At 36.7% G+C, this 20,804-nt stretch overlaps 2 protein-coding genes across 2 annotated transcripts in view; one reads left to right on the forward strand and one right to left on the reverse strand.

The window, feature by feature from the left end:
* Positions 1-12,981, forward strand: part of st6gal2a (ST6 beta-galactosamide alpha-2,6-sialyltranferase 2a) — an 83,289-nt gene extending 70,308 nt beyond the window's left edge. Inside the window, exon 6 of the mRNA XM_048193135.1 lies at positions 9,467-12,981. Within this exon, the coding sequence (XP_048049092.1) occupies positions 9,467-9,714 (248 nt within the window). The 3' untranslated portion in view covers positions 9,715-12,981. The remainder of the gene's footprint in view (positions 1-9,466) is intronic.
* The window catches only part of tmtops2b (teleost multiple tissue opsin 2b), an 83,204-nt gene continuing 65,739 nt past the window's right edge, over positions 3,340-20,804 (reverse strand). The window contains exons 3-4 of the mRNA XM_048193136.1: positions 17,438-17,671; positions 3,340-5,435 (exon numbers count right to left, since the gene is read on the reverse strand). Coding sequence (XP_048049093.1) covers positions 5,226-5,435; positions 17,438-17,671 — 444 coding nt within the window. The 3' untranslated portion in view covers positions 3,340-5,225. The remainder of the gene's footprint in view (positions 5,436-17,437; positions 17,672-20,804) is intronic.

The raw sequence follows: 20,804 nt of genomic DNA on the forward strand, positions 1-20,804 counted from the left end.
TCGGAGCAGGGTGGTTAGGATTGGAGGGTGAGTTTTGGAGGCGGAGCAATTAATTGAGGGCTGGGTTTGTTTAGGTTGATTTCAAATATCAACAATGTCCAACAGCGTTTTTTGAAAAAGTTCTTACCCCACCTTTAACCAGTGTCATGCACAAGATGCTACAAAAAATACGCAAAGCGCAAGCGCAACTGTTAAAGACATTCGTCTAGCGTGTTTACTTTGAAAAACAATGGAAAAGTAGCGCAGGGGAATGGAAAAACATTTCTGTGTGAACGGCCCCTTAGACTGCATTGATCAGCCAAACCTTGACAAACTGACCTCCTAATGTCAAATTAAATTAATTCTGCTCCAAAAGTGTGTGAAAACACCCCAATTGTAGAAAGTGACCTATAGCAGATTGATGGGATTGTAGGCATGACTTCTGCTCTGTCAGGAGGTTGTGGGATGTTTGCTTAGTCTGTTAGCTAAAACCACACACACACACGCACGCGCGCGCGCACACACAGAGAGAGAGAGGGAGTAGCAGATGGAGACATCACGTTTTCATCCAGCAATGGAGCTTTTCAACCTAGAGCTGAGAAGAGTCTGACCTACATCCAGCACCAACAAAATCACTGACCATATGTAAGATCTTGTAGAATCCATTATAATGTATTAAAGTCGTGGAACGGAAATAGCAACAGATTTTTCTTCTGCATTGTAACGTACATTTAATTGTAACGGATTATCGCAAAAGAAAAAAAAAATGTAGGGTGTTGACTTGATTCTATCCTTTAGTTGTTGATTGGATAGAAGCATTTCTGAAAGTGAGCTTGCAGTCGATTGTCAGAAAGGGACAGTGATTTGGAGAAGTCCAGGATACGTCACTAGAGAGAAGTCTGTAATTTAGATTTAAGATCTTTTTTTTTTTTTTTTTTTTTTTTTTTTTTTAAATTAACATTATGAGGTAAAAAAAGTTAAAGTGAAACTGACTTTTTTTTTTTTTTTTTTTAAAGTGACGGTTTATTTATACCTTTTCCTTAATTATAAGGCGGTATATCCGAGTGAAACTGCTTCTCGAACAAGAAAAAAAAATGTTGGGATGGGACTTGATTTTGTCTATTTTGAATTGATTGAAAGGTTGTGGTTTGCTATGACTGTGATGTCATGTGGGTGAGCTTGTCCCACCCTCACTCCAGTAATCATGCCATCAGAGAAGAGAAGAGATGTCGCTGAAATAGGGAGCGGAAGCTATTTTGAAAAATAATTATGTTCACAGATCAATCATTTATAACTACTGCAATATTCCATAAAAACAAGAGTTGTCAATTGATTGCATGATGACTTGAAAGAAAAAATGTATGCACCGATGAATGTCTATAACATGCATTTAGAAAATGGATATGGTGAATGTTTATTCTCAGTGCCTTGTCTCTCTGGGTGTCTTGCATTTACATTAATTCACTCTACTCTCCTCATAAAGCTTGTGCTTAGCTGATAAAATGTAGCTTGATATTGCTTCAGGCTCAGAAGTAACTGCCCATAGCTACAGATCTTGTTGAACAGGTGTTAGATATTCGGCCATATTGTAGACACATTCAGACTCTCCTCACAGATGTGAAGCCTGTTTCTATGGTGATTATCAATGGACGTGTGGTCTGGCATATAGTGGTGTTCAAATGTCCACGTTTAGAAATGCTACCATTTTGCATTTTTCTACTGTTATTCATTGCAAAAGTGAAAGTTTAAATTAGATATCGAATCCTAGATTTTCTGTTTTGACTTCTAAACTCCATCGTGTATGGGCGGGCTTTTCCGTTATCCGCTTAATCTGAAGTCACATGTCACTGTTTCAGGGTTCAAATGGTCTATCAGATGTCAACAAATGATGCAAATATACACTCGCAGTTTGCTGTAACTCTACCGAAGAATCATGACCCTAATCTCCATACCAAATTCTCAGCTGGCCAGACAGTGATTAATCTTTTCTGAATAGTTAAAACATTGGTGTTTAGGATGCTGTAAAATTTGAAGTTTAGAATCAAACTGCCTTGCGTTATTGTGACCATCTTCATTTTTGTTCTTCATTTTTGTTTGAACAAATCCTTTGTGTAAATGTAATTTTTTTTTTTTTTTTTTATTTGATTTTAATTTTAGATCATCTCTATAGTAGTCAAAGATTCAATTATTGTTGCACATGAAAATATATGCTTAAGGGGCTGTTCACACAGAATGCATTTTTCTATTCCAATGCACTACTTTTCCATTGTTTTTCTATAGCCGTGTTTCCACCGAAATTACCTGGAACAATTTGTCCAGGGAACTTTTTCCCAGGAACTTTTTTTCCCCCCAGACCTGTTGCTGTCTGCTTTTCCATTGTGGTCTAAAGTAACGTTAAGATTAGGCAAATTAGTCCAGTGACGTAGGACTGTAGGCGACTTACCAGTTCCTGCTGAATTTTGTCCTCCGCATATAAGCTTAATAATCTCTCGTATTTTTAAATGAAACTGTTGATTCAAATTGCAAACAAATCTGCACGCACCGCAACAGACATGTTCAGCGCCCAAGTTCCACCCCCGAAAGTTCCTGAACTTTGAAAAAGTACTACCTCGTGAGCAGGGACTTTCTGAGGGGAAATTTTTACCCGGAACTTCATTTAGTCCCTGGTCCCTGCGGTTGAAACACACTGAATACCACCTCAAAGTCCCTATTTCCTGGGGAGAGTTCCTGCGGTAGAAACGCGACTTCAGGAAACTCGATGGACATGTATGACCGTTGCGCTCACGTCTTGCATTTTTTGCAGTGTCTTGTGCATAATAGCGTTCTAAAAATGCGCCGCTAAAGTTAAAATCAGTTCAACTTTTTAAATAACACATCTCGAGACCTTGCATTTTTTGCTGATTCCACTGCCCACGTCTCATGATTTACAAAGCAAAAATGTGTTCTGTGTGAATGAGCCCTTACACTATTACATACCTTGGGTCGCTAGCGACCTTATACGCTTTTTATTTAAAAAAATAATTAGAAATAACTAAAATTCTTTTAGATTTTTTTTTTTTTTTTCTTATATTGTTGATGATTGGATCGAGGAATACTAAGAAGGTTGATGTATAAATTAAAAAGGGGTAGTGCATGATGTCCCGGGTTGATAAAGGTTCAAGGTATGCATTAAAGGGTGTGCTATAACAAGTGGGTACCACTAAAACATGTTTGAATGTAGATACCGTATTGGTTTGAAAATTGACGTTGTATGTAATGGTGCATAGTTTTGTAAATTGGGAAACATAATGACTGGTTTAGAAAGGGTTTTGAAAAGGTTTAGAATTCCAACACAATTCACAATCATTTAATAGCCATTTATGCCTTCCTTATTTATAAAAATCACAAACAATTTTGCACACATGGTTCTCATAACTCATAGATTTCTGCAATCAATTGGTGATGCTCTATTCATAGTTTCTGCTGCATTTATACTTGGATGAAATGGAACAACAATTTGACAGGCAAATATCCATTTTGTGATGTCATAACAATTACATATGTAGGTACTTGCAAATAGACAGATATTTAAATGCAGAAATGCTAACATTGTCCTCTTGGTGTGTTTGGCACTTTATACACAATCTGTTCAGTGTTAAAGAGATGGGAGTGATGTTCATGAGTTTGAGCAGTGTCAATGAGTCCTTAGAGACACTATTCAACCCTAGGCATACATTCAGCACATTTCAAAAGCTAAAGAAGTCTTTTATTTTCTTGAAAATCCCTCTGAGAATTCATTATTCTGGATCCCAAGTGAATCGTTCATACCTCTGTATTATGCATAAGGTGTTTGGATTTGGGGATGAAGGTTCCACCTGTGGAAATAGTTCTTTACTTATTGCATTGCTCATGAAACACTTGTTTCGCCATTATAACAGAGTTGTAATGTTCTTGATCAGTGTACCTCTGCTTTTATTCTAAAATTGTTTTCTATATATTAGTGACCTGGACAGCAATATAACTCATCACAGTAATATAACTGGGAGAAATGGAAAAATATGAGGCATGATGTAACAGATAAAAGCGCTCTTTCTTTGGTATTGGTAAAAAAAAGCCTAAATAGCATTAATATATAACTCATGACATATTGTAAATTATTTCAGTAGTATGCGATATGGCTACTTTTACTTTACCGTTTGTATGACAGACATTTAACACACAGGAAATACAGTTCAATGCCTTGTGCAAAACTAATTTGTCACCAAAGGGAAAATGACAGTTTCAACAATAACAATCCTTTCAAATAATATCATACACAATACTCTAGACTAGTTCAATTGAAACATTAACAGTAAGAAATATTTCATTTTAAACAGTTTAAGACAAAACCCCAACAGATATTTATGGAAAAAGCAGGGCAGCAAATACTTGATAATTGATTAAATATATTGATATTCCACATCTTGCCTAAAATAAGTTGTGCAAATTAAGTTGGGGGGGAAAAAAGCATGATTAACATGTTGTGCAAAAATGGTTCCAAATAATTAACAAAAGTTATAATATATTGTGCAGATTTAAAATTAAAAACTTTAGATTTTATGCTTTACGAATAAATAAGTAAATTTGAATTTGTTAGTCTTTTAGTACATCTACAGTAATATATTTTAAAATAATTTATTCCTGTGCTGGCAAAGCTGAGTTTTTAGCTGCCAGAAATAGGTTCAAAAGATCAGCTGAATAAAAGTTTTAATTTATTTTAATAAAAATTAAGAAAAGAAAAGAAAAGAAAAAAAAAAAAACTTACTGACCCCAAATTTTTGAATGGTCGTATACATTTCCTTGTGTATGTCTTAAAAATCAATGCAGATATACAGTCTAACTCTTTTTTTTTTTTTTTTGGTGAAATGAAGGGAAAAAAAAAAATTAAAGAACATCATTTAGATTTGGTCAAAAAAACTACATTTTACTGCAGTGGCATCACTTAGGTTTCCTAATGCACAGTGAAAACAAAAAAACAATCAGCAATGAAATATGTTGTTGGCTCTTTCCACAGTTGTGTTGTTTTATTGATTAATTGATGCAGGTGTAAAAGGAAGCATAGGAAAAGCAACACAGTAGAGAGTTGTCTAGTTGATAGAGAACCATGAAAAAGGCCAAGACAAACCGTTGAATGAGACTGAATGGCTACATTAATTAAATCAAGGCCGGGTTGACCACAAGTCAGGGTTGACCATCATCCACATGCTGCTGGGATGGGATGGCTCAGGTTAAGGGGTGATCTCTGGGGGATTGGTTCTCTCTGTGGCAGGAGTGCTGCAGTTGTGGATGACTGTGGAAATCTGGGCAGTGCAGGCAACAGTGTTACTGTGGACTCTATGGTTGAGCTTGATGACTGTGGTCTTGGAGGGCATGGATGATTGACCGTTCTGCATTAAACTCCTCTGACAGCAGAACAAGATACGAAAACACCTGTAGAACTGTGGATAAAGAAAGACACATGAGACCCGAGAAATGCTGTCAATATTGTCTCAAAAAATGTAAAGGCTTTTCAAATGGAGTATGGATTTTTACTGCTAATTTTTGGCCCCAAAAGATCTATATATTTTTGCTGTGTATGATCTATTGTAGCAATACATGAAGCACCATTCATATAGAAATTACTTTCAAACAAAGCGTTTTTCTGGCAAATATGCCAGGCCATCTTAAACACTGGTGAAATCTGTGTGGGGAACTGTTTCGCCCATACGTGACACTCCTGTCATGCCGATTCCTATGAAATTACTCGATTTCACCCACAAAATGTTAAGGTGTGGTCCTGTTTGTGAAATTTTGTGGGGAAAAAAGGACTATTGTCTATTGTCCATTGTCAATAGTGTAGGGTTTGCAAGACCAACTTGAACGTGATTGAAATCTGTTCGGGGAATCTGCCCTTGTGCAAAACTCCTGATGACGCAGATTCCGATTTCTTATTGAAATTACTGGATTTTGCCCAGTAAAATTTCATAGAGCAGTGATAAACATAACCGCACCTTCACAGCCCAGAATGCATTTTGCTTTTGTTAACCCTTTAAAACCGGATTTGTCGTCTGCGACACATCCAACCAAGTCTTGAACCGTTTGCGCTATTGTAATAATTCAAATTGCTACAGACAGTAGACAACATGGGCATTTCGGCAATATATGGGTAATTGTGGTAATTTCGTGCCTTCCATCAGCAAATGGCAGCTGCTTTCGGGGAGAGCGGGTGGAAGGAGGATTTGAACAGAGTGAAATGGAGCATGTCAGTTTAGGGAGTTTTGTATCACATAAATAATAGAAGAAAAACAAAAACATGGCGAAGGAGTACACAGACGATTAGGATGATTTCTGATGAGACTTGAGAGGAGGCTAAGCGAGACTCTTTTGCATTTGGTACGCGTATCTGTATAATGTGTCCGTGCGGTAAATATATGCATGCATATGTATGCGTGTATGAAAAAAAAAAAAAAAAAAAAAAAAAAAAATCTCCTGAATGAAAACTGCAACCCAGTGTCACAAAAAGGCATGTATATATGTAATATAGTAGAATTTAAGTTTGAAGTGTTAGATTCTTTCAATCATCATTTTTTTTTCTCTTCTAAATAAAATTCAGAAAATGTATTCTTGTTTTTTTATTTTTTTTATTCTATTTACAAACTCGCCATACATATTAATGGCCAATAACTAATTTATTGAAAGCCTTTTGTTTTCTGAAAAAAATGAATTGCTGTGATTGGTCATTTTGTCTTGTTGATATTGGTGAGAATAGATGGCCTTAAAGTCAACACAAAATCCAATTTGGTTTCTTAATATACATTATAATAATGCGCACTGATGAATTGTGCATTGCAATAACAATGGGGGGGCAAATCTTTCATTAAAATGTAATGACTTCTTTACAATCGCAGACTGTTGGCTGATGTAACATCCTGGATCATTAGGAAATATTGATGTTATGCAAGTAAACAGGTTGTGAACACCATTTCATGTTGACTTTAAAGCTGCTCAAGCACAACATGATTGTGCCCTCAGCCATTTTGTAACTTTGGGCAGGGTGCAATTTGTAGGGGGGGATGGGGTTGATTTCCCCCCTTCTGGTCTATGTATCCCTACCTCTGCTGAATTATTTTGATGCTACTCCACAAACCACCAGCAGAGCATATAAAATACCAAAAATAAAAATCTTCATCGCCAAGTAAAACGCTGCGTTTATATAGAACTGTCTCTTTACGACCACAACAAACAGGACACTTTTCAGGCGCGCATTGCGACTTCACCTCAGCACCAGGCGCCAGTCAAACGAGCGCGGAAAAGGTAGGCTACAGGTGACGACGAGGGAGCTTCAGTTGAACTGCAGTCAGATGAGATGTTGTCAGGCTATGTCGGTAAAACTCAGAAAAATTAACATGACTGTCCAATCAGCTGTTATACTGTGCTTGTGGCGCGCACTCAAGAATTGCATATGCGCTGCATAATTACTTTTATTATAGCTTAAATAAAGCATAAAAGAAACTACGAGCAATGACCGTCGTTGTTCTGTTGTAAGTGAAGTCATGAAATTACCAAACATGCGATTAAAGCTGCCTCAAAACTGCATGCATGTATTTGTTGACATGGTTTTAAAGCTATTGTTATCCAATTTGTTGGCCTTGAAATGTCAGAGGATTTTCTCGGGGGAACATGCCATCGTACCCCCCTAGCAAACTACATTTTCTGAAGTCGGTAATTATGAAACCCTGCGTACAGCCCAGCTCATATTCTATCAAATGAAATATGAGATAAACTGCATTTCTCAGATTGTGTGCACTTTGGGACTAAAAGTTTGTATGTGTATGCACTGTGATCAAAAATAAATGGGACCAAACACGATTGAATGTAAAGGTTTGTGTCTCGTTATTCTATTAATAACTACCGACTGATTTTGCATTTCTATCAGAAATTAAGAATTTTTAGTGTCGTTGTAGATAGTGGTGAAAATCTAAGTTATCTAATACTCCAAATCTCAATGTTAAATCAGAAGATTTTTTTTGTAAAAATGTTTCTGTAACAGCTGCCAAAATAGTATATAGCTCCATTGTGGTTTTTAACAAAAAAAAAAAAAACAAAACAAAAAAAAAAACAAAAAAAAAACATCTCCCCTCTGTTTTTTTTTTTCTTCTTCAGGTATATGCAAAGGTATATGCACTTGTGGAAAAATACTCCCTAACAACAGATCCATAGATTCCTTAACTGTCAGCAGAAGTTATTCAGTTAAATCTAAATGTACTTGTAGGTCTTGACCAAGCAAATTAAACTGAATGGAAATTGCACTTTACAGATTCTATGTCTTAAATGGATCTTTTGTCTGCTTGCTCTATCATTTTATCATTCACTAACTGTCACAGTTTGAGTTTGTGAATTGGTGATAGACAGATATGGGCTTTCCCTAGTGGCTAAGAGCTATTCGCTGTTGAATTGGACCATACGTTCACTCTTATTGCATGACAGTTTCCTTTTGTATGTACTATATATATTTATTTTCCAGAAAATATGGTCAAATAAAAATTGTGCACCAGGTCAATGCTGAGGGGGGAAAAAAATAAATAAATCGCAGACAAGTCTGTGTAGAAGTCACATTTTGTGTACAAATGTGTAAAAATGTTTAATTCCAATCATTCCGCAACAAATCCTTTAAATTTAACCGTATTCAGAACAAAACGGGAATTAAAAATATATTAAGTAGCCTATAAAACAACTATAAATTATAATAGCATTCATTTTAAACATTCATTACAAACGACAAGCCTAAACTACCTAACTGAAACTGCTGGTATGTGGGAAATGCACTAGAAACTTGGGCTCATTACTGCTCTCATTTGGCATGAATTGCACGTTTTGCGTACTTCATGTTAATTGCATTATATAAGTCACTTTTGGCATTTAAAGGTAGGGTAGGCAATTTCGGAGAGGCTAGCAATAGCAAGCTAGCTTTTAAAACGTGTTCCCTCTCTCCCTTCAGAGCATCTCCAAAGCCATGCCTTCTTCAAAACACATGAACGCATACAGCAGAGTCTGCAAAGCATTACGAGACATGGCGTTAAATTTACCTCATGTCTCAAAGCACATAACATTACAATAATAATGAACGTAAACAATGTACAGAGCTCTGACTTGTACCACCTGACTGCTGCAGATTAATTTAGGCGTTGACGGTTTCGACATAGAAATGCATAAATCGGAGGATGTGAACAGCTCCGGGTAAAACGTCATGGTAACATGTTTTAATATTTAGACCACTCCTATCATTGATTACTTTCGGGATGTGAAGAAACTTTCAACCAATATAACAAAGTGTTTATAAAAAACATTGCCTACCCTACCTTTTAAGTCGCAACACATTTCACATGATTAAAACAAAATTCTCTTCCCCTCAACCCTAATCTCATGTACTCGTATGTGGTTGCGTGTGGACTGCTTTGTTCATATCTAGCTGTGTGTGTGTCTGTTTCAGGCATCCTACTGATGATGTCCTTATGTGAAGAGGTCCACGTGTACGAATACATTCCTTCACTACGGCAGACGGATCTGTGCCACTACCACGAACGCTACTTTGACGCCGCCTGCACTTTGGGTGCGTATCACCCCCTGCTCTACGAGAAGATGCTCATCCAGCGCATGAACGTCGGATCAGAGGAAGACCTCAAACGGAAAGGCAAGGTCACGCTCCCTGGTTTCAACAACGTCCACTGTGAGCCCTGAACAGAAAGACGCAATAACAGACTTTGTAAAGCAGAAGAGATCCGCAGACTGACACAGGACCACGTCGAGTAAGAATCTCAGAATGGACAGTGTTATGTAGACTATGGTTGGTGTTCTGCGGGACAAAACCTTCACTCAAAAAATGCATTTCCTGAGCCTATGCTTAAATAAAGATGGTCAGAACAGCAATAGACATGTCGTGAGAAAAGCTTTTAGATGTGTGGATGTTCTTGGTGTTGAAAGCCATCAAAAATGTTTCTTTTTATTATTGATACTTTTAATTAAAACTCTGTTTTTCACAGGGTTGGAAGTATTAGCAGTCACAGACACTGAAAGCTACACTGTCGAAAGAAAGCATTCACTCAAATACATTATAGCACAAAGGCTAGATTTATTCTCTGATTAAAAGTGAGCTTTATCAATCTGTCAATAGATTTTTTTTTTTTTTTCTAACATAGACAGATTTAAAGCTTCTCGCCATAACATGAAGATTGTTTTTTTTTTTTGTAAATTTGGTGTCGTTTTCTGCTGTTATTTATATTGTGCCACATACACAAGCCTCTTTGAGAATATTTTGCTCTTCCAGAACATCTCAAATGAATTAGTAGTTTTTAGAGTACTTTACTGACATGTACCTGTTATTGTACAAATCGACTAAGGAGCTTTTGAATGTGACCACGGTTCATTTTAATTCTCCTAGTCGTTTTATACTTTATAACTCAAGACAGGTGGTTTACAGAAAATGGATGTTGTTTAATCAGGATTTGATTGTGTGTATTATGGACTCGTTGCAGCACTGTAAATCGTATCTGGGACTTTAAGGCTGCAGGCAATATAACAAGTGCAGTGGTGATATTAGTTGTTAAATATAAACCAAGGTTTTTAATGTCTTGTAGCCCCTAAAACCAAGAGACTCCCGCTGGAGTCTTCTTTAAAAGCGAATGACTTACCAGAGCATCTTTGCGTTGTCCTCTCGTAAATGTACAGTTGTTCATTTTGAAATGATTCACTTTGTGGTGCGACTTTTCTACAGAAGGTAAAACTTGAAGGTTTATTTACTCGTTTGCATTGTTTCAATGTGTGCCATTTTAATTGAAAACGGAACACTTTCGGAAGCTGATTTTTCTGTAGATCTGGTGAGGAGAGCTAACGCCGGTTTTAATCGCTGTTGTATATTGTAGAATTATACTAGTAATTGGTGATTTCACTCAGGAGCTCACGATACTCACCAGGGTGAAATACTTCATCTTCCTTCTATTCCTATGGTAGGCTGAGGTTGTAAAGCAAATATTTGACCTTTACTCTGTCCTGTTTCCCCATGTTGGGGGATTGTAGATGTAGAGAAACTGAAAGTGACTTTTTTTACTGTTGAATACAACAAATTTTGTTTGGATGTAAAATTCCACGACAGGTTTAGAGCCTCTGAAACTGTAGTGTATCATCTTCTCTATATGACTCATTGTTGGAGCCGGCCGTGGTTGTCGTGCATGTGTGACGGCACACTCCCCTCCACTCTGAGACAGACAGATAATTAAATGTTTTTGGTTTTTTTGGCCTTTTCGCCACTTTTTATTGTCAGGGTAGTGGAGAAGACAGGAAATGACTGGGAGGAGAGCATGTACACTATCGTTTCAAAGTTTGGAGTCAGTCGTGCTTTTTGAAAGAAGTCTCTTATGCTCACCAAGGCGGAAATTATTTGATGAAAAATACAATTATAATTTTATTAAAAATGTATATTCCTTTGATGACAAAGCTGAATTTTTAGCAGCCATTCTTATCAATGTTGATATCAGTTGTTCTGATTTTTGTGGACACCAAGATATTGTTTTCCATGATTCTTTGATAAAATTGAAAGTTCAAAAGAACAGCATTTATTTGAAATAATAAATCTTTGCAACATTTATAAAATGTAATTGCTGTCACTTTTGATCAATTATAATGACTGGTTCACATGCAGAACACGTTTTTGTGGTGGAAATGGGGAAAAAAACAAAGTCTACAGACACTTTTTTTTAATTTTTTTTTATTTAAGTTGAACTGCTTTTAACTTGAGCGCCGCATTTTTAGAATGGCAGCATGCTGCAAAAGACATGAGTGCAGCATCTTTCACATAGAAAAAACAATGGAGAAGTAGCATATTAGAATAGAAAAATGTGTGTGAAAACTCCCTAATGTGTCCTTGCTGAATAATTTTTTTTTTCTTTTTTTTTGTAAAAAAAAAAAAAGAAAGTCACTGACCCCAAACTTTAAACTTTTAGGCCAAGGCTCTCCCAGACAATTTATTTTTTAATTCTACGTGATGGCCAAATGGTCATGTGACCTATAGAGGGACTAAAACTTTGCCTTCTACTTTCTCTTTAGTATTTTAGCACTCTACGATCAGAGGCAAAGTTTGTCCTTCCTCTGTGAATGTCTTTTCCTAAGCCTTTAACAAGGTGTTTTAGCGGCATAAACTCTGTCTCTCACCGAGAACAGACGGTGTGACACGAGATATGGCCGTTTTAATAGTATTGAAGTTTTTTCTGTAAATTGTTTGGTTTTTCATGTCATGGGGTGATATGACTACTTTTGGGGGGAGGGGGTGGGGGTACGATTCGGAGCATGTGACAAAGCGGGGCTTGTTAGTATTAATGGTAAATACCTTAATGTTAGGATTTAGCCTGTAATGGGAAATATGAGCTGGGTCTCTAGGTTTAGCTCTGTTTTGAGCATATGATCTTTAGGATTGAGGAAATGCAGGTGATTTCACTGGCGAACCTCAAAGTTGTGTCATAGATGTGCACAGTATGATTCTGAGGACTGTGCCAAATGTGCACTTTTCCTGAGTTTGAGTGTGAGAATGTTTGAATGGTACTGTATCCGTGATGCTGTTTATCTGTGCCAACTTTCCTTTTTGCATCATTTCCTTAATTTAATTAATGTTTTTCTTTCTTCTATACCTTTCCTTTTCATATATTTTTTTTGTTTGTATATCTTACTTTTTAATCTTTTTTCTTTCTTTCTGTAATTCTGCCCCACACCGACTTTTTTTATTATTATTATTTTCCCATGCTACTGTTATATCTGTGAAAGTCTTGATTTTTAGACTGTAAATATCTGTATTTGTCTGTTACAGGCCAGTTCACTTTCAAAAACCATGGGATGTTTTATAATGTTTATTTCTCCATGTTAATACACATTGAGTTCATTTTTAAACCACTAGATGTTTGTGTATTCTTTTGACCATTGTTTCTATAATAAAAGCTTGACCTTTACTTGACCCAGTAACATATTGCGTGTGCTTGTCAATTTGTATTTATTTATTTATTGTTTGTTGTTGTTGTTGTTGTTGTTGTTCTGGTTGTTTTTGTAAATTACGGAGCAATGCACATGACATGCAGGGGAAAAAAGTAAATTGTGCGCACAATTTAGTAAATTTACTAAATTGTGCACACAATTTATTTAATTCCCTCGATTTGTTTGAGTATTTAAATTAATAATTTTTTATGAATCTGTTTAAATAAACTACTGTATAATATAACTATATACAGTACAGTCCAAAAGTTTGGAACCACTAAGATTTTTAGTGTTTTTAAAAGAAGTTTCGTCTGCTCACAAGGTTACATTTATTTAATTAAAAATACAGTAAAAAACAGTAATATTGTGAAATATTATTACAATTTAAAATGTACTATTTAAATATATTTGACAAAGTAATTTATTCCTGTGATGGCAAAGCTGAATTTTCAGCATCGTTACTCCAGTCTTCAGTGTCACATGATCCTTCAGAAATCATTCTAATATGCTGATTTGCTGCTCAATAAACATTTATGATTATTTTCAATGTTGAAAACAGTTGTGTACTTTTTTTTTTTCAGGATTCCTTGATGAATAGAAAGTTCAAAAGAACAGCATCTATCTGAAATACAAAGCTTCTGTAGCATTATACACTACCGTTCAAAAGTTTGGGGTCAGTAAGAATTTTTATTTTTATTTTTTTGAAAAGAAATTAAAGAAATGAATACTTTTATTCAGCAAGGATGCATTAAATCAATCAAAAGTGGCAGTAAAGACATTTATAATGTTACAAAAGATTAGATTTCAGATAAACACTGTTGGACTTTCTATTCATCAAATAATCCTGAAAAAAAAATGTTGTACACAAATATTTTGTACAATTGTACACATTAAATGTTTCTTGAGCAGCAGATCAGCATATTAGAATGATTTCTGAAGGATCATGTGACACTGAAGACTGGAGTAATGATGATGAAAATTCAGCTTTGCCATCACAGGAATAAATTACTTTGTGAAATATATTCAAATAGAAAACAGTTATTTTAAATTGTAATAATATTTCACAATATTACTGTTTTTACTGTATTTTTAATTAAATAAATGTAGCCTTGGTGAGTAGATGAAACTTCTTTTAAAAACATTAAAAATCTTAGTGGTTCCAAACTTTTGGACTGTACTGTATATATAAAAACTAAAAAAAATATATATATATATTTTTTTTTTCCCCCACCACCCTGAATAACCGCAACCATCCTATCAATTCCCGAAGGACAAAATCAAGTCCTGCCTTGCATTTTTTATTTTTTTTTTCTTGTTCAAGAAGTCATTTCACTAAGACATACATCTGGAGCCATTTTCACAAAACATCTTAAGACTTAAAGTACCTCTTAACTTGCCGATTTAGGAGAAAATCCTAATTTTAGGACTCCTAAATTTTTGCTCTAAAAGTATTTCGCAAAGCATTTTAACACTAAAACTAGCTCCTAAATCTGTGAGACGTTAGGAGTAGTCAAGAGGACTCCTAAGTCACTAAGACCAAATCACAAACAATCCTAATCCACCTAAAGACACTGTACATCATTGAGGTAATAGCGATAGAGCCTTAGGTGCTGAACCTTTTCTTCATAAATGCAATATATATTTTGATTTATAGATTTGAATCTACGATAAAACGCCCCCAAAAAACCTTAAATGAATAATGTCCAATTACCTGTGGCAGTTGTTTTCACTAGTTCACATTTACAAATGATTGAATAGAGTAAAAAAAATATACAGTTGTGCTCAAAGGTTTACATACCCCTTGCAGAATCTGCAAGATGTTAATTATTTTAACAAAATAAGAGGGATCATGCAAAATGTGTGTTCTTTATTTGAGTGATTTTGAGATCCGTCTTTTCACACTGAGGACAACTGAGGGACTCAAACTCAACTATTAAAAAAAGATTCAAACATTCACTGATGCTCAAGAAGAAAAAATTATACATTAAGAAACCAGGGGGTGAAAACTTTTGAACAAGATGAAGATGTTATTATCTTATTTTGTTTAAATATCTATTTTTTTCATTTAGTACTGCCCATCGGAAGCTACTCACAGAAGATGCTCACATGTTTCCCGGAAGACAAATTAAGTAAAATTTATCTTGATCTTCAAATTCAAAATGTTTTCACCCCTGGCTCTTAATGCATCATGTTTCCTTCTGGAGCATCAGTGAATGTTTGAACCTTTTTTAATAGTTGTGTTTGAGTCCCTCAATTGTCCTCAGTGTGAAAAGATGGATCTCAAAATCATTCAGTCACTGCTGGAAAGAGTTCAAATATGCAAAAGATGCTGGAAAACTGAAGAATGTGCAGGACCTGGAGGATTTTTCTGAAGAACGTTGGTCAGTTTAACTGTTCAGGACAAACAATAGATTCATGAACAACCATCACAAAACATAAAAACAGTCGTGGATCATCCAGGTAACCACACACAGTATTAAGAATCAAGGATATGTTAATTTTTGAACAGGTAATTTTTATAAATTCAGCTATTTTTTGACTATATGTAAACATCTTTTATGTAAAATATCTTATTCAGGACAGTACTATATAAAAAAGAACACACATTTTGCATGATCCCTCTTATTTTGTTAAAATAATTAACAATTTGCAGATTCTGCAAGGGGTATGTAAACTTTTGAGCACAACTGTATAATAGGCGTATATGGCATGCTGCAGGTGGATCTAGAGCACCGAGCTTAGAAGTAAGCCCAAATCCAGAGTTCTCCCCATATCCCCAGGACCCCGGCCAAGATAGAGGAGCGGGGTGGCAGAGGGATGCAGAAAACTATCGAGGTAACTATAGATGAGTCTGCTGTCCTCGTCTGTGTATATATACCTCCTCTCGAGTTGATTCGATTAGACTGTTTGAATGTGCTCTTCCCAAACTTTGTTTATAAAACATAATTTGTCACTTGAATTCTGCAATCTCTCGAGTTTTTTTATTTTAAACATTTTTATTTTTAAATATTTATTTGAGTATGGCAACATTTGTATTTTAAAAGTTTTAATTGAATATGGAAACATGATACCTCTACATTCTACATTATTTCTATGATTAAATCGCTGACAGAGACTCCTCCCCCATCAGCCAATCATTGTGGTCATAGTCCATAGTAACGAGGTCAACACCGCCCTTCTTCCTATAGCTTAAGACTTCTCTCTATTCCTTAGTAAAAGTTGGTCTCAACAGCTTTGTGAATAGGTTTTAAGAGAAAACTCTTAACTAAGAACTTTTACTGCCATTTAGGAGAACTCTTAGTGGTAAGAAAAAATGTTTTGTGAAAACGGCCCCAGAATATGGAAGAAAAAAAGTATTGAAACTTTGACAACTTTCATAAAAAAAAACAAGTTTGAAAACAAGCAGCTTTGTCATAATTAAGGCCAATTCACACCGCACCGACAAACGCCAACAAACACCAACAAACGCCAACGAACAAGTTGGCCGTTGGATTTAGAATTTATCATGTTCACATGTTCACACCGCCCAAACAAACACCAACAAACAAGTGACGTCTGACTGGGAAAATTCCACAACCATGTTAACAATATTGTCAGGCAAGTTTATTAAATTAATAATATAGTATCATATATATTTTAATTGTATTAAAGTATTGAGGCAAAACAAAAATATTAACCTGAAATCCGAAGCGCTGTAGCCATCGATCTGATCGCAACCTATTGGTTGGTATACCGGTTTTTAAACTTTTTTTTTTTTTAGTGCGACCCTTTTTATTAACGAGACCCATAAGCATATACAACCATGTAGCTAAACAAGCCAAAACGAATTATTAAAAACGAAATTGAAGGTAAACCTGCGTTGCTCTCATAGTGGTTAACGTTACCTCTCTCTTTCGGTGAAGTGGAGCAGCTGCTCTTGCTGAATGGCACGGATTGCACTAAGGACTATTGTACCTTTTGTATATTTTTATTTTTTTAACTGTATTTTATTTTTTATAACGAACAAGCTGCGATGTCACGTTTCCAGTACTTTGTTGTGTGTGCGTGTACGTGAGGCGCGGGCGCGATCAAACAGTCTTTGCAGGGGACTTGTCTCATCGTCATGGCAACGGTTCGTAGCCAGGTCAGATTACGTCAGAGTTTGTTGCCGTTTGTTGGAAAACTGTTCACACCGCGCAGACATTCCACGACCCGACAAACGCCGATTAAACATGTTCAGTCGGGTGAAAACCGACTCCGACCGACTCCGACCAACGCCAACAGACGCCAACAGGGGATTCACACCGATCCAACAAACTCCAACAGACGAGTTTGTTGGCGTTTGTTGGCTGTTGTCGGTGCGGTGTGAATTGGCCTTTACAGCAGAAAACTTCTGAGAAGTTGTATATGTACATTCAAGCCCTAGTTACTGTCTATTAAATGGATATGATTTAGTTTATGCTCTTACCTGTTTGTTCATCAGGATGTATATTAGCGGGTTGATGACTGTGCTGCTCTTGGCGAGGAGAGAGGGAACCACGCTGGCCACGGGTGAGATGATTCCTGGCCGGCCAAATGTAGCCATCATGGCCACGACACCATATGGCATCCAGCACAAGAGATAACACACAACGGTGGTGATAACCATGAACAAAACATGGTATTCCCGTTTCCGTGCTGCTGTCCTGCGTATCTTCCCTACCTAAAAGACAGGGACAGGGACACTTAAAAATATGGGGTGTGAAGCGTTTCTAGAAAAAAATTGGCAATTTTAAAAATGGTGTTTCTCAATGTTAACCTTTTCTTAATGGTCCTTTGTCAATTAATCTGTCTGCATTATTACACTTAATTTATATAAAAATGTCATACCACAGGGCTGTTGAATGTTTTATTCTGATTGGTTGATGAACATTCTAAGGTGTGCATTATAATGCCACAAGGATGATGTATTTGTGTAGGCCAAAACCTGGAAACAAGTTAGCATTTTAGCACTTTCAGGATCCATCCTCCAAAAGTCATCTTTCAAAAAAAATGTTACAGACCTTATTTTACTCATAATACATAAAAAAAAAAAAAAAAACATTATAAAAACCCATATGAAAATCCTGAGGCAACCACTGGCGAATTAGTGTTCCAGTTTTGACGTCACGACTGCAGCACTCTATTATTTTCCAGTAAATGCACACCTATCAACTTCCCGGTCTGTTGTCCATATCATTTCAGCAAATTATTTCAGTTATTTTAAAGGCCTAAGAAATTAGATTTACACATGTTGAATTTCCTATAAGTTAAATTGATTGTAAATGTCATTTCATGGAGATTTTAAAGAGAGGTTTATGAATTGCTTTGCAAAATATGTGTATATGATGTATATATGTGTAAAATAATGTGTTATGATGGCCAACTTACAATAACTGAGAAACAATAACCTTAAAAGCATGCACATTTGGAGAAATATAGGATTCTCATATGTTTATGTCAATTTTCTATACAGAGGAGTTATTTTTTATTTAATATTCATTGTTATCTCTATGAGCGCTGGTGTTTGCAATTCATACTGCAGCCGGAGGGCGCTCTCTGTGCATTTTAGTCCACAAATTCACCTAAGAAGAAGACGATATTCCATGAATGGTGTTTACCAATTCATACTACAGCCGGAGGGCGCTAAAGAAACAAAAACTCACTTAAAACTTATCAATAGAAGAAAACAAACAGGAATTTACTGAATGTCTTCCAGAGATCGCTAACCATGGCTTTTTCATCCAGATAAACACGATTGAGATGATGAATGCATGTGTTGTCTCTGAATTTGCCTGTGAATAGCGCTGGCTCCGTGGGTGTGGCCGCATTAGTGGGTAATGAGCTGAATCACGGACTTCTGACATGGCTCTCTTTTCATACAGATTACATAAACACAGAATGTTTGTTTTCGATTTGACTTGCACGATTTAAAACCTGACATTTCAACGTTTTGTTAGACATAAGTATGAATTTTTTGTGATTAGTATTCACTAAGTTACACTTCATTTTCTGAGAACTATCAGATTGGACTTCGTTCAGAGGGAGATGAGAGATCACGCATCATGTTAGTTTTCTTTATTTTACAAAAAGCACAACATTTTGTTTTTACTCTGAGTGTATACAAATAAAAGGAGATATTCTATAGTTTCAATTGATGTATTACTTATGTTTCTATGACAAAAAATGACGGAGTATTTTAAGTCTGTTTTGCTGCAATGTGAAAAAAAACCTGCAAAACGCGCCGGCGCGTTTTTTAGACCTCAGAGTGTTAAATTTATGATGAAGTACTGATTTAATTATGACACTGTGGGTGGGGGTGAAAGTAAGTGCTTATTTGTCTTTGACCCTGGCCTTCACAAGGACCCTTCCTGAAATGAGGTATGGTCCTTACCAATGCTTAAAGTGCACTCTGAAGCCTGAATACTGCTGTATAAGCCACAACCTTCAATTCAAAAAGTATTTTTAATTTACATTTTATAATAAGCAGGGAGATGAACGCCTTTCAGAAAGGACAAAGCAACAGTCTGTATTTATCTGAGTTCTCTGTGCAGAATGTAGAATTGCAGCTTGTTGTAAAGCTGAAGCTACGTTGCCTATGACCCAGAGAGGGCTACTCATGAAGATATTTTTAATGAAATCTGAGAAATTTCTGTACCCCCGTTGACAGATACGCAACTACCACTTTGACGCTCCAAGTTCATAAAGTGATCGTAAAACTAATCCATATAAATCGACTGGTTTAGTTTTTGTGTTCCAAAGATGAATGAAAGTCTTGGAACAACAAAACAAGTTGTATGAAGTCTCTCTTCATACAACGCACAGATAAGTGCAAGGAGTTCCCTTGGGTGCTTCGATGGCGGAGTAAAAGTGGCAATTTCCCCCTAAAAGAGCTGCATGGCAGATCATGTCTTTTAAAGATGTCCTTCTGTTCCTGTCCTTCTGAATGTGGCCAGTTTCTCTCTCTCTTTCAGACAGCCACGATCACTGTCTTGAATGCTGAGACAGCATTTGTGGATGGTTCGTGTTCTCATTGGTCCTTCTACCTCCGGGTACAAGGATATGGCGGCGAGCACGGCAATCGGGTTACAATAGAAAAGCATCTGCCGGGTGAATCCCCATGGGCCTCCCATTCCTCAGCATGCTTACCTCCCTGTAAGCACGACAAGTTTTGCTGGCTCCTCTGCTGTCACTACTGTTGATGGTAGGGTGGCCCAGGGGTACTCAGAGGTTCCACTGGTGAAGAATGCGATTTTGGTGCACTTGTGCCCCCAAAACGCTGCCCCCGGGAGAAATCGTCAAAGCCCTCCATCCAGGGCATGCAAGTTTACATCATCTCTGAAGGTGAGGGCTTTCAATGCCATTGGTCAGAACGCCTATGGCTTGTATGCGAAGGCCATCCTGCAAGTTTATCAGGCCAAAGTACTGAAAGATCTGCATGAGGGTAGTTCCGACCCAGAAATGATGCAGGAAATACGCTTAGCAACCGGGTATGTCATACAGGCTACAAAGGTCACAGCGTTCCTGCATCATTTTTGAGTTGGGACTACCTTTGTGGGCGCTGAGGTAGGCGATGTCAACACCCGTGGTCCAGGAGAGCAACCTGTGCCTCAACCTTGCAAAGGACTGGGGAATTTTCTTTTTTGTTTCAAGCATGTGTTGATCGGAATGGACAACACCACAGTGGTGGCATGTATAAATCGCTAGAGTGGTATCCGCTCTTGTCGCATGTCACAACTCGACTGACGTTACTGCGAGCCACTCATCCTGGGCAACCTCAATCTCGCAAAGGACTCACTCTCACACAGGTTATGCTC

The sequence above is a fragment of the Megalobrama amblycephala genome, linkage group LG6, assembly GCF_018812025.1.
Source record: "Megalobrama amblycephala isolate DHTTF-2021 linkage group LG6, ASM1881202v1, whole genome shotgun sequence".
Classification (NCBI taxonomy): domain Eukaryota; kingdom Metazoa; phylum Chordata; class Actinopteri; order Cypriniformes; family Xenocyprididae; genus Megalobrama; species Megalobrama amblycephala.